The following is a 13755-nucleotide window of genomic DNA, read 5'->3' as shown; positions in this document are numbered from 1 at the left end:
GGAGGAGTGATGGTAGGAGAGTAGGGCTGAGTCCGTTCTTATTAATATTAAATAGCCAAGTCTGTACCCTTGAAGCAAGTGGAGAGAGCGGAGGGAGAGGAGCTGCTGACATTGACAATGAATCCAAACAGGAGTTGCACTAGCGGTGTCTACCACGTTGCCTCTGCCCTCGCTTGGCCTTCTGGGAGTTGTAGTTTTCGGGAGAGCAGCCCCCCTGGCGAGCCGGGATTGTCCCGCTCCGAGGGGACTACAGATCCCAGGCGGCGCCAGGCAGCCGCCCCTCCCGCCGGGGTGCGAGTGTAAACTCCCGGCGCCGGAGAGGGTGGCAGCGCACGGGCCAGCGGGCTGAGCTCTGCACTGCGCGGGGGCGCACCGCTCCGGGGACCCAGGCCCCGTCACCTTCCCTCCGCCCCCGGGCTGGGTTTTCTTTTGGAGCAGTGGGAGGACGGGAAGCGAGAGCCATGCAGTCGGAATCGGGGATCGTGCCGGATTTCGAAGTCGGGGAGGAGTTTCACGAAGAGCCCAAAACCTATTACGAACTCAAAAGTCAACCCCTGAAGAGCAGGTGAGTGGTGACAGCTGGAGGGAGGAGCGGCGGGCGGCTGGGGGACCCCGCGCCTCGCACGCTGGGGCAAGGAAAGCCGCTCGCTCGGGCTCTGGGACAAGGACCCCGTGCCCTTGCCCCGGGGCAGAGGGCGAACTGATCCCCGCAGTTGGGGGCCGCGCCCGCTGGGTCGGTGCGCCTCCGGGGGGCTCCGCTCGAGCGCACTTTGGGGGCGCGGTGGGCAGCTCGGGACGGCCCGCGCTGGCGAGGGGACCCTTGGTTGGGGATACCAGCTGCTGATAGCGTGTGGGGGCTGGGGAGCGCCCTGGCGCTGAGGTGGGGGGAGGAGGAGCGCCGGGCCGGGACGCTGTCCAGGTGGGAAGGAGGAAAAAAAATGAGTTCAGGTGAACCTCTTTTCTGAAGGTCCTAGCAGGCTGAGGACTTGGAGAGGGAGAGCTTAGGGTGGATTGAGCGCGACATTCGTGGGAAGCAGTTAGGTCCTGTGTTGTTGCCTCATAGGAGTCCGGCCCCTCTGGGAAAACACGCCCCAGCCGCCTCCAGGTGAGATTTCCGGAGCCCCGCCTCTCACCTTCCCAACCGCAGCACCTGAGCGCGGGGTGGAGGGGAGGGGGTGAGGGCGTGGGGAGCGGGGTGGGCGTGTCTCCTCGTCCAGGTTGAACTCCCTGGGCTATAGGGTCCCATTCAAATCCAGGCCTTCCCTGGAGGAGAAAGAGCTTTGGGATTGGAGGGTTTGGGGAGTGTCCTCTGTTTGGCAGAGACACGTGTTTAATTCTCTGGGGACTTGAAAAACTTTTGGGGAGAGGAGTGAAGACACCTGCTCATCTGGTGCCTCTTCCACCCCTAGTGCCCCCTTCCTATGCTACCTCCATTCCCACTTGTCCGTCGGGAGGGTTTGGGTGTCTTACTTTCTCTGTCCTCTGGCCACTCTGGACATACCCAATGTTTACTAAGAGGGAGATGGTCATTTGAGGCTGTGAGTAGAGAAGGTTTATTTCCACCCCTCTCAGTTGTGAGATTAGATGAGGCTGTAACTGGAAGTTTCAGCAGTGCCTCTGCACCCATCTCAAACCTTCCTGCTTGCCCCTCACTGTGGGTAGGGACTGGGTGAAGGTCCCCGCTGGCAGAGGCAGAGAGGGTCCAGAAATCAGGGTGAATGAAGAGGGATAACTGAATCAGGAGTGAGGTGGTGTGATCTTAGCTTCTGGGGTGCACGGGGCCGGTCCTTGTTCTAGGCAGAAGTGCAGTTAAGTTTGTTTCCTTCAGGGCTGTGTCAGACTCTGAATCCACTTTGGGGAGGAAAATCTGGGAACAGCACACCCACTGCTGGGTGGCTGAAGCAGCCTCTTTGCAGATATTTAACGGAGATTGGACAGAAACCTCCTATGCAGTTAGAGGCATCGAACCAGCCTTTAGTTGGTGGTTTCACTTCATAATGGCTGTTTTGTGTGTGAGCATAGATCGTGTGTGTTGGGGCTTGGGGGTTTGGAGTAATAGTGTGTAAAGGGTATTGTTGGCTATGCTCACTGGGGCTTTATCTGCATTCGGCTGAAGGGACCAGTGTTTTACCGAGCAGTCTCTGCTTTTGCTTCTATAAGCAAATGCTTACATGGCCAGAATGAGGGAGGAAGTGTGTGTGTGTGTGTGTGTGTATGTGTGTGTGTGTGTGTGTGTGTGTAGTCCTGAAAGAAATGAATTAACCGGACTGTTTGGAACATTTTTGATGGTAGCTGATACATAACATTAAATGAGTTTGAGAGAGTGAGGAAAATGCCATCTGGAAAAACCCACATACATGCCATGAAACTCGTGTTGGAGGACTGGGGCCTGTTCTTTTTCAGAGTCGGCAAAAAATGACTTGCAAGGGTTGAACATCCTCAGGAGCTAGCTTGCACGTGTAAGGGAAAATGTGGGGACGTGGGAAGCAATGGCTTTACATGTTGAAGCTAGAAGCAGGTGCGGGGCAGAACCAGTATGCAAAGGAAGGCTAAATTAAAAAAGTTGTAAAGCTTGTCTCTGGAGCAGACACATGCTCTTTGAAATAAACCAGTGAAATAAAATCTGTGAATAAATATATGGGGTTGGCAAAATTTCCCCATAGTACTGTTTTCCACAGTTGTCTAACGTATTGTCATCGACATCTGTTGTGCAACTTTACAAGGGCAACTTGTTCAGGGCCCTCCTTGTGGCTTTTTGTCTGAAGTCTCTGCCGGGGCACCACCCTTCTTATAAGTCTGGGTTGGAAAAAGTTGAAATTGGAAGGTAAAGACTGCTGTAGCTATTTGTTCTATCTAGTTAAATTCTCTGGGTTGTCTCTTGGAGTTGAAAATATGTCTAGAATCTGCCCACTCGTCCCCAGCTCCTCTGTTACCACTCTGGTCCAAACTGCTACCAGTCCTCGCCTGGGTGATTGTCTCTTAACCTGGTCTGCCTCTATCCTTACCAGCTTTTACTGGATTTGCAACTGAGAAGCCGCAGTGTTTCTGTTAAAACTGGTTCTCAGCCTAGGAGTGATTTTCACCCCCTTCCCCTCCTACCCCTGCCCAGGGTCATTTGGCAGAGACATTTTTGGTTGTCACAATGGATGGGGGTTGCTGCTGGCTTCTGGTAAGTCAGGGCCAGAGATGCTGCTAAACTTTCTCCAGTGCACAGGTCAACCCCACAGTGGAGAATTATCTGAGCCCAAATTGTCACTGGGGAGGTTGAGAAGCCCTGTGTTACAATGTGTCACACTCTCTCCTCAAGTCCCTCCAGTAGCTCCTAGTTTTGATAAAACTCCAGACCCTTAAAATGGTACAAGGCAGACAGTATGGGCAGGCTCCCTGTCAGCTTTGAGTGTGTCTCTTGCTGCCACTCCCACAGCTCCCTCTGCTCCAGCTGGTCACCTCTCCATCCCTGGAACACTCCAGGCCCCTCCATCCCAGGACCTTTGTATGTTGCACTTGCTGGTTCCTCTGTCCAGAGAGCTCCCTCCCCGACCCACTTCATGTCCTTCTCGCCAAGCCTACCTTGAGCGTACTGTGTACAGTGGCTCTCCCTCCAAACTATTCCTTCCCCTGCTCTATTTTCCCCACAGCATTTACATTATGTCCTAGTCTATAGTTTCCTAATGTGTCATGTTTGTGATATATTTCTTTACGCTAGACTGCAGGGTCCAAGGGGACACGGGTTTCTGTCTCTTCCTTGTTTTCTGTGGTGTCCCCAGAGCCTAGAACAGAATTTCTCAATCTCAGTGCTGTTGACATTTTGTGCCGGATTGTACTTTGCTGTGGGGGCTGTCCTGGGCATGGCAGATTGTTCTTTGCTGTGGGGGCTGTCCTGGGCATGGCAGGATGTTTAACAGCATCCCTGGCCTCAACCTGCCAGAAGCCAGTAGCACCCCTCCCCCAGGTATGATAACCGAGAATGTCTCCAGACACCACCAAATGTCCATGGGGGGCAGACTCACCCTTGCTTCAGAGTGATTGGTCTAGAATGATGCCTGGCCCAGTGATCGTTTGTCATTTGAGTGTGTGTTGTTTTCTCCCTTCGAATCCCACTGAGGATGAAGCATTTTGTTCTGGTTTTTGCATTCAACCTTGCCCTTTTTTTTTTTTTAAATGGCTATCCACCAGGGTCTTTCCAAAGAGAAGTTTATATATTCTTCATTTGAGCTCAGATGTGCAGGTGTTTGCTGAGGAAAGACATTTTCATTCCTGACCCAGATTAGACCTCCTGGCCTTTATGACTATGAGGCTGGGGGATTTAGGTGATGGGGACCCCATCTTGGTGACATTGCCTGGTGAAGCTGTGTCGTGGGAATACACACGCTATGAGAAAAAGTCCTAATGAGGGACTGTTTGCAGTTTGATTCCTCCCAAAAGGTTTTTGAAACCTTTGTGGGTTTTCCTGGGAATGAACCCTGAATTGTGGGGTGGTGGAGGAAAAGTGCGGAATATCAGGGCTGAGCTCAGAATTCACACAGGCAGGTCAGGGTCAGGCTCTGACCATTGAATGGGCTCCTGGCAGGAAAGGGACTCTCTGTACAGCTTTGGGTCCTGAAAAAACATTTACAAATATGGTAGCATCTTTCAGGTTCATTGTTCTTTTGTTTCGTTGACTTCAGTGCTAAATTCTTTGGCTTTGTAGCTGTTAATGCCCTTTTCCTGGACACACTTCAGAATTGGCTTAATCTAATTCCAGTTTCTCCTCTTCTCCAAGTGTTACTAATGGTTTAGCTAACTGTTGTTTAACCTCCTGCAAATTAGAAGTGGGAATAGGTTTGTAATGGCAGAATAAGATAAAGCAGTGGTTCCTGAATGCCGATTCAAAGAGCAGGCATGTGAACTTGCTGCAGGTTCGTGTTGAAATGAGAAAGAAAAAGACGGTTGTGTCGCACGCACATGTTTCTGTGTAAGGCCACTGCCATTTATTTCTTGGATTTATTCTGAGGTTTTCCCCTCCCATCTTCCTATTAAAAATACCCTTTCGTTTATGAAATGATAATCCATTCTTGGCAAAACAAAACTGCCCATCTTTTATTGATTTCTGAAAGTTTTCTTGATTTTTCTGCTTGTCCAATCTTCAGGGAACTACTTTGCTTGAAGATTAAAAGCATTGTTCTGGCATGTCTGTCTGTCTCTCACAAGCGAGGTGACCTTGGGGAGGCTGGGTGACCTCTAACCTCAGTTTCAGCATCTGGCAAATGGGGGCCTGCCTCCGAGGGGTCTTAAGGACATTGGCTGTGACTTTGACTACAGGAAAGTATTAGCATGGTGCTGGGCTGATAGTAAGTGCTCGCTAAATGTTAGCAGATGTTGTTTCTGTTGTTATTTCTTTATTACTTAGCAGTGAGTCCTAACTTTCCAGAAAGTGTTTGCATTTGTTGCCTCTGGCTTTCTTTTCTAAGGCCAGTGTTGTTATGCAATAAAATTACCACAATTTTAGTAAATTCTTTTTTGCTTTCCTCCTAATGAGGTGTTGGAGATAGACTTTTTGCATTTTATAACTTTGATCCAGTCCTTAACAGTTCTTTGTGCTGGTCTTAAAAAAAAAAAGGCAGTCGTGGTGGCATCAGCACATACATGCAAATTCATATTCAACACATGTCTGATGAGTACATGCAAATTAATACCAGTAAACACAGCTAACATTTATCGCCATACTGAGTCACTGTTCTAAGCGTTTTTATACTTGTTAACTTAATCTTGCAAAACCTACATGAGATGAGAGTAATAAATAAGAATAATAATGTTAATTTTAAGAACAGGTTAACATTCATGCGGTATTTATTAGATACCGGGGATGATTCTGACCATTTTACTTGTATGAACGCAGTGAATTCTCAATTCAACCTTGGCTGTATGTATTTTCGTTATTGTCATTTTACAGAGAAGGTTCAGGACTGACGCTTGGCCAGTAGATGGGCCCAGGTTTACACGGAGGCCGTCTGGCTCTGCCCTGCACTCTCATCCACTAATCTGTACCTCCCTGTGAAAGGCACCGTGCCTGCTTGTGGGAGATCCTGTACCTGTACCTTCTCCAAAACTCGCCCCAGTGGGAGGAGGGAAGCAGAACATGGGGGACCCAGCCACACATACAAGACGGAGTGTGATCACCATCAGGGTCAGGCATCAGCAATGGGAATTTAATATGGGAAGGGAAATTGTGGGGCAGTGTCGTGAATGAGTAATGATTATTTGAGTTTGGCCTTGAAGGTCGAGTGATAATCAAACATCTTTCTCTACAGCATTAAATAAAACGTTAGACGCCTTGGAGGGCATAATCTTAAAATAGACTTTTAGGGTTTCTGGTTGCCTTTTAAACTTCTAACCAGAGTCCCGGCTCTTCCTCGTGGTCTGCGAGCACCTGGGGGTGGGGGTGAGGGCAGAAACTGAATGCACATGGACAGACCCAGAAGTAGCCATGCTTACTAAATGCTGTGCCCGCGTTCAAGACAAGACGCTTAGCCTCTTCGAGTCTAGATTTCTTTACCTGTAAAGTGGGATCAGTAGAACCGTCCTCTTAGAGTTGGTAGTAGAAGTTTTAAAATTGAGATAAAATGTGTAAAAGGGCTTTGCGGATGCATAGCTCATGTTGGTAAGTAATAGCTAGTCCTTCTCTTCTTTACCCTCATCGTAGTTTCCCCCTCCTCCTAACAACACTAAAGCATGTGCAGAATTACGCACCCAAAGCAAAACAGACAAGATTGACGTGCCTTAACCTGGCAGATGTTCAGATCTTATTATGCAGATTAGTTGTGTGGTATGATTAGGTGGCAAACTTGACTAAAGTGGGATTCTAAGTGTTGGTTTCATGTGTTATTGGAGATTTCCTTTTCCCGAGTACTCCTATTTATAGAATTATTTAAGCGTGTGTGTGTTTAATTCCCTTTGAGTTCTGCAGTGCCGTTTGCACAGGCTGATGTTTATATCTGCTCCAGTTGTGCAAGAAGTGGAAAATATCCTTTTTTTAGAACAGGTCACATGTGCTTACTGTCAGGAATAGGACCTCAGTGTAAAAAAATGTATCTTGGGACAAATCAAAGTTACTAAATTTCTCCCTCCAACTGCTTTGTTTCAGAACTGGCAGTTATTAGGATAAATAATAGGAAAAATACCCCTTTGGCTAGATTTTTTTTGTTGTTTGGTCAGTTTTCAAGGACAGTAAGCAAGAGTTTCATTTGTCTTGTGTGGGGGTTTTAGGTATAAAATGTACTTTGCTGTTAGGTTTGTCTCATCGGGGTAAATTATAAAAATATGTTTGACTCGTTTCCAGATATGCATTATTTGGAGAAAATAATCAAGAAGGCAGGTCAGAGATAGTCAATGCAGTCACCGTAGGCTTTTGATATTGGAAAGACAAGTCTGGAGTTTATAAGGAGATTTCTGCGAGTCTGGTGAACATTGTGTACTCCAGGGCAAGGAATTGCAGCAAACCATGAAGTCTGCATCTGTCCTGAGGCAGGTGAGCGCAGAGGGCAGGAAGACCTGCAGGCAGGTCTGGGATCTCTGTTGAAATTCCCACGTCTCCTGTTCTGTTCCTGAGGACCTGGGGAGGAGGACTAGGCTCTCCACTCCTCTAGGTTGGGTCTTAAATGTGGCTTCTATTTCTTTGCTGCATCCCTCCCTCCCGTGGTCTTTCACACACGCTATGAAGAGTGAGGATGTACACCTTCGGAGTGTTCACAGGAGACATCTGCCCTGAAATTCAGAACAATGGGGCTCTTCCCTTCAATGGCCAACATTTCCGGGGCTTCTCAAGCACTGGGCATTGTTTGGAGTATGTCACAGGTGGTGGCCCACTGGCTGTTTCCCGTTGGAGCCAGAAGCTGAACGAGGACAGGCTGAGGGGGATGGAGTGCTTTGGGGAGTGGTGAGATAATGGTGAGAATAAGACACACCGGGAAATAAATGGTACCTCAGAATTCTGAGCCCCAGTTGTCCTCCCCAAGTTGCTTCTAAAACATCCCTCAGTCACTTTCAGCAGAGGCAGTATAACTTTGGGGTGAGAAGGACCTGGGTTCATTTGTTTTTCTTTTCCTTCCCTTCCTCCTTTCTCTCCCTGTAAGTGCCTATACTGTGTCAGCTCTGTGCTGGCCATAGAGAGTCAAAAGTAGAACCAGACTAGCTCCTGGCCAGCATAGTGCTCCCATCTTGGAGGTGGGGGTGCACAGCTAATAACAAACCAAATAGATGAGCAAGATACGTTTTGGTGCAATGAAAACGAAATAGAATATTGACAGAGTGTGACTGGGAAACAAGGGGCTTTATTGGATGGGTCTTTAGGAATGGCCTCATGGACAAAGTGTTTTTGAGGCACTGACTATCTGAATTAAAAGTGAGATCTTGGTGCTACCCCTCACTGGCTGTGTGACTTTGGAGAAATTAGCCAACCTCTCTGAACTTGAGTTCCCTCCTCTTAAAATTGAGCATTAGCTACCTTGCAAGACTGCTTTGAAGATAAAGGTAATGAATGTAAAACAGCTAACAGTAGCTGCTCAAGATGACATGTAGGACTGGTTTAAGATAATTTTAAGGTAATATGTGAATAGTGGAGAAAGAAATACAGACGTTAATTTTCCCTGTGTTTATAACTTGGTCTTAAGTGTTTTCCTATTGTAGAGTGAGTCAGAGATTAATGTTTGTCTTCACAAATCTAACCCTGGAGTAAACGTGGAGATGGGTCATGTTATTTTTATTATCCTTTCTTTGCGCCAGGATCATCTTACTCAAATTGTCCCCTTGCCCATGTCACTGTTGTTGCATTGAGATCATTCATGTCTGGCCCTACTTCCCTTACATTTAGTTCAGGAATGGTTTTTGGCTGCATTTGGAGTTACTTTTTGGCACAAAGGAGAGGTTCAAGTCACCTAGGATTAAAAAGTAAAGCTCAAGTTTGACTTAGCCAGATACACACACACACCACAAACAAATGACCCCTGTAGAACTCCTGACTCCAGTCCTGTGTTTCAGCCCCTAGATCACACGCTTCCTGTCTACACTGATGTGAAAATGTCAGAGTTGGTGGCGAAGGGAGAAAGAAGTAGCCTCTCCTCCTACACACCACTTCCAGCTTTCATCAGCCTTGACATCCACAGGCAATGGCGTGTTTGATTCAACCATTTTATGAAACAGATCTTCAAGGCATTCAAATTTCAGGAGCTGTGTTCTTTGATTCAAGTGCCCATGGAGCGGGCACTTTCCAAAGGAAAAATCTTGGTCCACATGCAGGTTTGCGGAAGGCCCCGGGAGAATCATGCCTTTCTATAAGAAGATTGTGGGTTATTGTGCAATTTCAGGAGGGCGTCTGTGGCCTGTGCCCTCCCCACCCCGCCTCTGCCCCAGACTCGGATAACTTGCTGAATCACTCATACCCTTTCCCCTGTTTTCCCACGTGGTCAAGGGCAGATGAGAAGTGGTCAAGTCATCCCCACTGTTAGGAGCACGTATAGCTGTTGTTTGTAGGATAGGTTTTCCTTCTGGGAAGCTTGACTTCCATGGGAGGAAGATTAGAGGCAGAGAAGATTTATTTAGCCTGATGGTTGAGGTTATAAACCATGTGAAATTAGGAAATAATTGGCAGATAGAAACACTGTATATTTACTTTGGTACCTTTATTGTAATATGTTCCTAAATACTAACTGGTTCCAAAAAGTGTGGTTTTCTTTTCTTTTTTTTTTTTTTTTTTACTTTTTTTAAATTGAGTTACAGTCATTTTACAATGTTGTGTCAAATCCCAGTGTAGAGCACAATTTTTCAGTTATACATGAACATACATGTATTCATTGTCACATTTTTTTTTCGCTGTGTAGAAAGTGTGGTTTTCAATACATACATTTTATTTTTATGACTAGAGATTTGAAACTTGATGAAAGGAAAAGCACACAGAAATCCTAAGGATGGTTTTCCGCTTTAACTTGGAACCCAGCACAGACCTTATAAAGTGTACCAGGGCACCTCAATGAGATGCAGCCACATAGTTTCTCTTGCATGCACTTGTCCCAAACAGCTGGACCTCGTTCTCTAGAATTGAGTCCCTGGGTAGACACACAGCTATCGTAACAGTCCCTTCTCCATCAAAAGGACTGGGTAGGTAAGTGTCTGTCTGTCTGTCTGTCTATCTATCTATCTATCTATATTTATATATACACACCAGGGGCCAGCTAGGGTCAGTTACTTTCAAGGGAAGAGGATGACACTAACTATGCATTCTTGAAACTTCTATATATTGTTAAAGGAAGGGTTTACAGTTGCTTGCATAAAACAGTCTCTAAAAATACAAGCCATTGCCATGATTTCCTGGTGACATTTCAAACAAAAGTTTGCCCATTTGCTGCAAGGAAATATGCTTGGAGAACAACTTGTGAGAGACTGGCCCCTGGCTTGGGGTGTACTGGACAATCGGCAGGTAGACTTTTTGGAACCACAGCTTGCATCACCTTAGCATGGTCATTTATCCACTGGTCTTTAAGTAGATAAACACTAATAATGTCTTATCTAGATAAATGCTAGACGTGTAAATGCTAAGTGATGGCATCTAGGAATGCAGTTCTCATGATACTGATTACATATGGATGCTTTAAATCCTTGTTGATTCAGAAATGAACCAGAGGGTCTGACGGCACTTCATAGTGTCACAGTCATGAAAATGTGAGCTTTAATGGCAGCGGGCTGAATGGCAAGAACAATTAGTTGGGGTTTGTCTTTGGAGTCAGAGATGTCACATGTCACTCTGCTGGCCTAGGGATCCCCTTTTTCTCACTCTTGGGTTCATATACCTGACATCTTTCTAACTACATCTCACTGGCAGCCAACTTCCCTTTCCTTCTGTGTTTCCTAGTGGACATTTTGATTTTGCCTGCCCATAGTCACTTTTTCAAATTCCTTTAACAGCCTCTCCCCACATTCTTAGCCCATGTGCTTCGGTTTCATGGCTTTGGAGTGGAGCGTTTGACACAGGCCTAGGCACTTTTCTCTAGCATGTTTTAGAGAGGTCTGTGTTGACTAATGAGCACGAATCCCAGGAATTTGTTTGGATGCCAACAGAAAGAGAGTCTCCCTTTAATTCCATTGATCTTGAACTTGGGAAATGTTCTGCTTGAGAACAAAATCTTACCTTAGAGGCAGAAAAAAACTAAGTTCTTGTATTGGGTTAATATTAGTTGCTGTAACGAAGTGGCAGGCGATGGTCATATGTGTAGTAATTCCCGGTTGGCAGGTGGCTTTCCTCCGTGTGACAAATCAAGAACCCAGGCTCCTTCTGTCTTCTGATTCTGCACTTGCCCTAGAACCCTGGCATCTTTTGTATCTGGTGGTGGAAAGGAAGAAGATAAGGTATAACTAAGGTCCAAAAGTGGCAGGCCTCACTTCTGCTCAAATTCTCTTGCCAAGGACCAGTTTCATATGTCTTTCTGGATGCAGGGCTGGGGAGTGGGAATTAGAGACCCTAGCTGGGCAGCAACAACTCTGCCTGAGAAAAGAGATCACCCTTTTGGTGGCTAGCTGGCCATCACTGCCATGGCTCTCGTAGTAGGGTTTTGATTCCTGGATCAAGTTGTGCCCACCTTTGGTTAGGTTGATCCTTAGACTTTTCTGTTTGGTTTTTTTTTTTTTTAACCAATAAGTTCTTTTTCTGAGTAAACATGGTTAATTTGGATTTTCTACCACCCGAATGGAGACTGCCTGAGCTGATCCACTGTCTGAATCCCACCTCTATGCAAGGCTTCCTATTCCCGGTTCATTGATTAAAATCACCACCCCACTTTCTGACAACAGCACTGTATCCACCACTGCCACCACCACCTTAGTGCAGTGGTTTTCACAATGTGGCCTCCAGAGCAGCGGCTTCGGTGTCACTTAGAAACTTGTTCAAGATGCACATTCTCAGACTCAACCCCAGACCTCCTGAACCAGAAATGGTTGGTGTTGGCAGGGGTGGGTGGGGGTGGGCGGGTGTCCCAGCAGTCTGTTTTTTAGCAAGCCCCCGAGGAGGTGCTGATACACACGGAAGTTTGCAAACCACTTCCCTAATGCTTTTACCATAAATCCTATGTCTCCACATTGACTTATTTTTGTATTACTCTTTTGGAATGAAAAATACCGTGGATTGGAATACATTTTGTGAAGAAAAAAATTGGGGTATTGCTTGTTATGGTCAGGCCAGAGACGATCATTGATAGTAATTACTCATTGGTTAAGGAAAAGAAGGGGGGGGGGCGAGGAGTATAGCTCAGTGGTGGAGCACGTGCTTAGCATGCACAAGGTCCTGGGTTCAATCCCTGTACCTCCATAAACAAAACAAAACAAAAAAAAAAAAAAAAAAAGAAAAGAAAAAGAAAAGAAAAAAAAGGAAAATCCCCTCTAGAAGGTTAGCCATCAGATTTATGTTAGTGAAACCAGGTAGGATTCTTGGTTGTCCACATGTGATTTCTGAGTAAAGTAACCTAGCTTTACTCCCATAAGGAGCCCTGGCCCAGATGTCAGAGGGTTGTAGTTTAGTGGAGGCTCATGAAGTGTGGAACTCGAAGCACACTGCAGTCACCTGACTGAGTGATCTGGTTGAGAAACAGGGTGATGGTGGTTTTGAGTGTGCCCACATGACCAAATTGTTTTTCACGAAACTTCTGCTGAATAAAATTTGAAATACGACTGTCAGCCTGTTTTCCCGTCTTAATGAATTCCAGACAGTTTGTAGAGTGTGGGAGCTTCCAAAACAGAGGGGCGGGGTGACTGCGACCAGCCAGCCTCTGTTTTGTTGTGTGTAAGGTTGTCTTGACATAACAGATCGTTCCCCTCATTGTGAGTCTCACCAGGCTGTCCACGTCCTGGAGAGGGCAGGGTGGGGCCAGTGCTGTGTCAGGCAAATTGGGCCTGTAAGACACTGCTGGAATCCTTACTCACCAGGACACTTGACCTCCTCTGATGTTTAATCCACGTAGACCCAAGCATTTTTATTTTTATTTTTTCCTTTTGCTGCATGCTGACCTCCTCCAGACAAAAAGCCCTGCTGCTCTTTGGCAGAGAATCTGTTCTTATTGTAAACTGGTTAAGAGCCCTAACCAGTCTAAGAAGTCTAGAGTTCTGGGTTTAACCTTCAGAGTAAAAAGGAATTTTAGCTTAAATTCCAATTTGACCACCTACTGGCTTTTTTTTTTAAAAAAATCTCTGGTCAAGTTATTCATGTAGCCTTTATTTCAACAGAGGACTAAGTGGAGTGAATGGGTAATTGTGTGAACTAGGTTGTAGTGTAATTGTGTGCATTAAAAGAAATACGTGGGTGAAGTGCTCAGCCCAGAGCATGGCTCTTGTCCTCATAACCAGGCCCTCATTCTGGTTCCATCTGTGTCCCCAGCACCAACAAGGTTTTGGACTTGAAATTAATTTTTAGTTTTGGATCCTTTTATTAAGAGAAAAGGACTCCAAGGCAGTCAGCAGGAAAAGAAGAGGGCCCACTGAAGAGAAGCGGAGTAGGACCAAATCACCCCTCAGCTGGATGATCAGCATCCGGATCTCTGGGAGTTGGTGCAGGTCAAATAGTGGTGAACTGTGGGTGCCTAACAGGGAGGTGTTTAGAGATAGCACGTGCTATTTACAGGTAAGGCATTACTTTTGTTCCCAGAACAATCTCTGTCTGTATCAGCACGGTTCCTTTCATCATAATGATAGACTATGGCCAGGTGGAGGAATAAATAATAAGATGCACTAACTGGGGTT

At 46.3% G+C, this 13755-nt stretch overlaps 1 protein-coding gene across 6 annotated transcripts in view; it reads left to right on the top strand.

Moving 5' to 3' along the window:
- Window positions 1-289: 289 nt before the first annotated feature.
- MITF (melanocyte inducing transcription factor) overlaps window positions 290-13755 on the top strand; it is a 209327-nt gene continuing 195861 nt past the window's right edge. For 3 of the 6 annotated variants that reach the window (XM_031470724.2, XM_031470733.2, XM_031470721.2), the window contains exon 1: window positions 291-565. In XM_031470724.2, coding sequence (XP_031326584.1) covers window positions 462-565 — 104 coding nt within the window. In that variant the 5' untranslated portion in view covers window positions 291-461. Of the gene's footprint in view, window positions 566-13755 lie in introns of all 6 variants that reach the window. The other 3 variants (XM_031470722.2, XM_031470723.2, XM_031470734.2) reach the window with 3 other exon arrangements.

The sequence above is a fragment of the Camelus dromedarius genome, chromosome 17, assembly GCF_036321535.1.
Source record: "Camelus dromedarius isolate mCamDro1 chromosome 17, mCamDro1.pat, whole genome shotgun sequence".
In the NCBI taxonomy this organism is placed as follows: domain Eukaryota; kingdom Metazoa; phylum Chordata; class Mammalia; order Artiodactyla; family Camelidae; genus Camelus; species Camelus dromedarius.
Note: the sequence above shows the minus strand (reverse complement) of the source record. Positions and strands in the feature narration are given on the sequence as shown.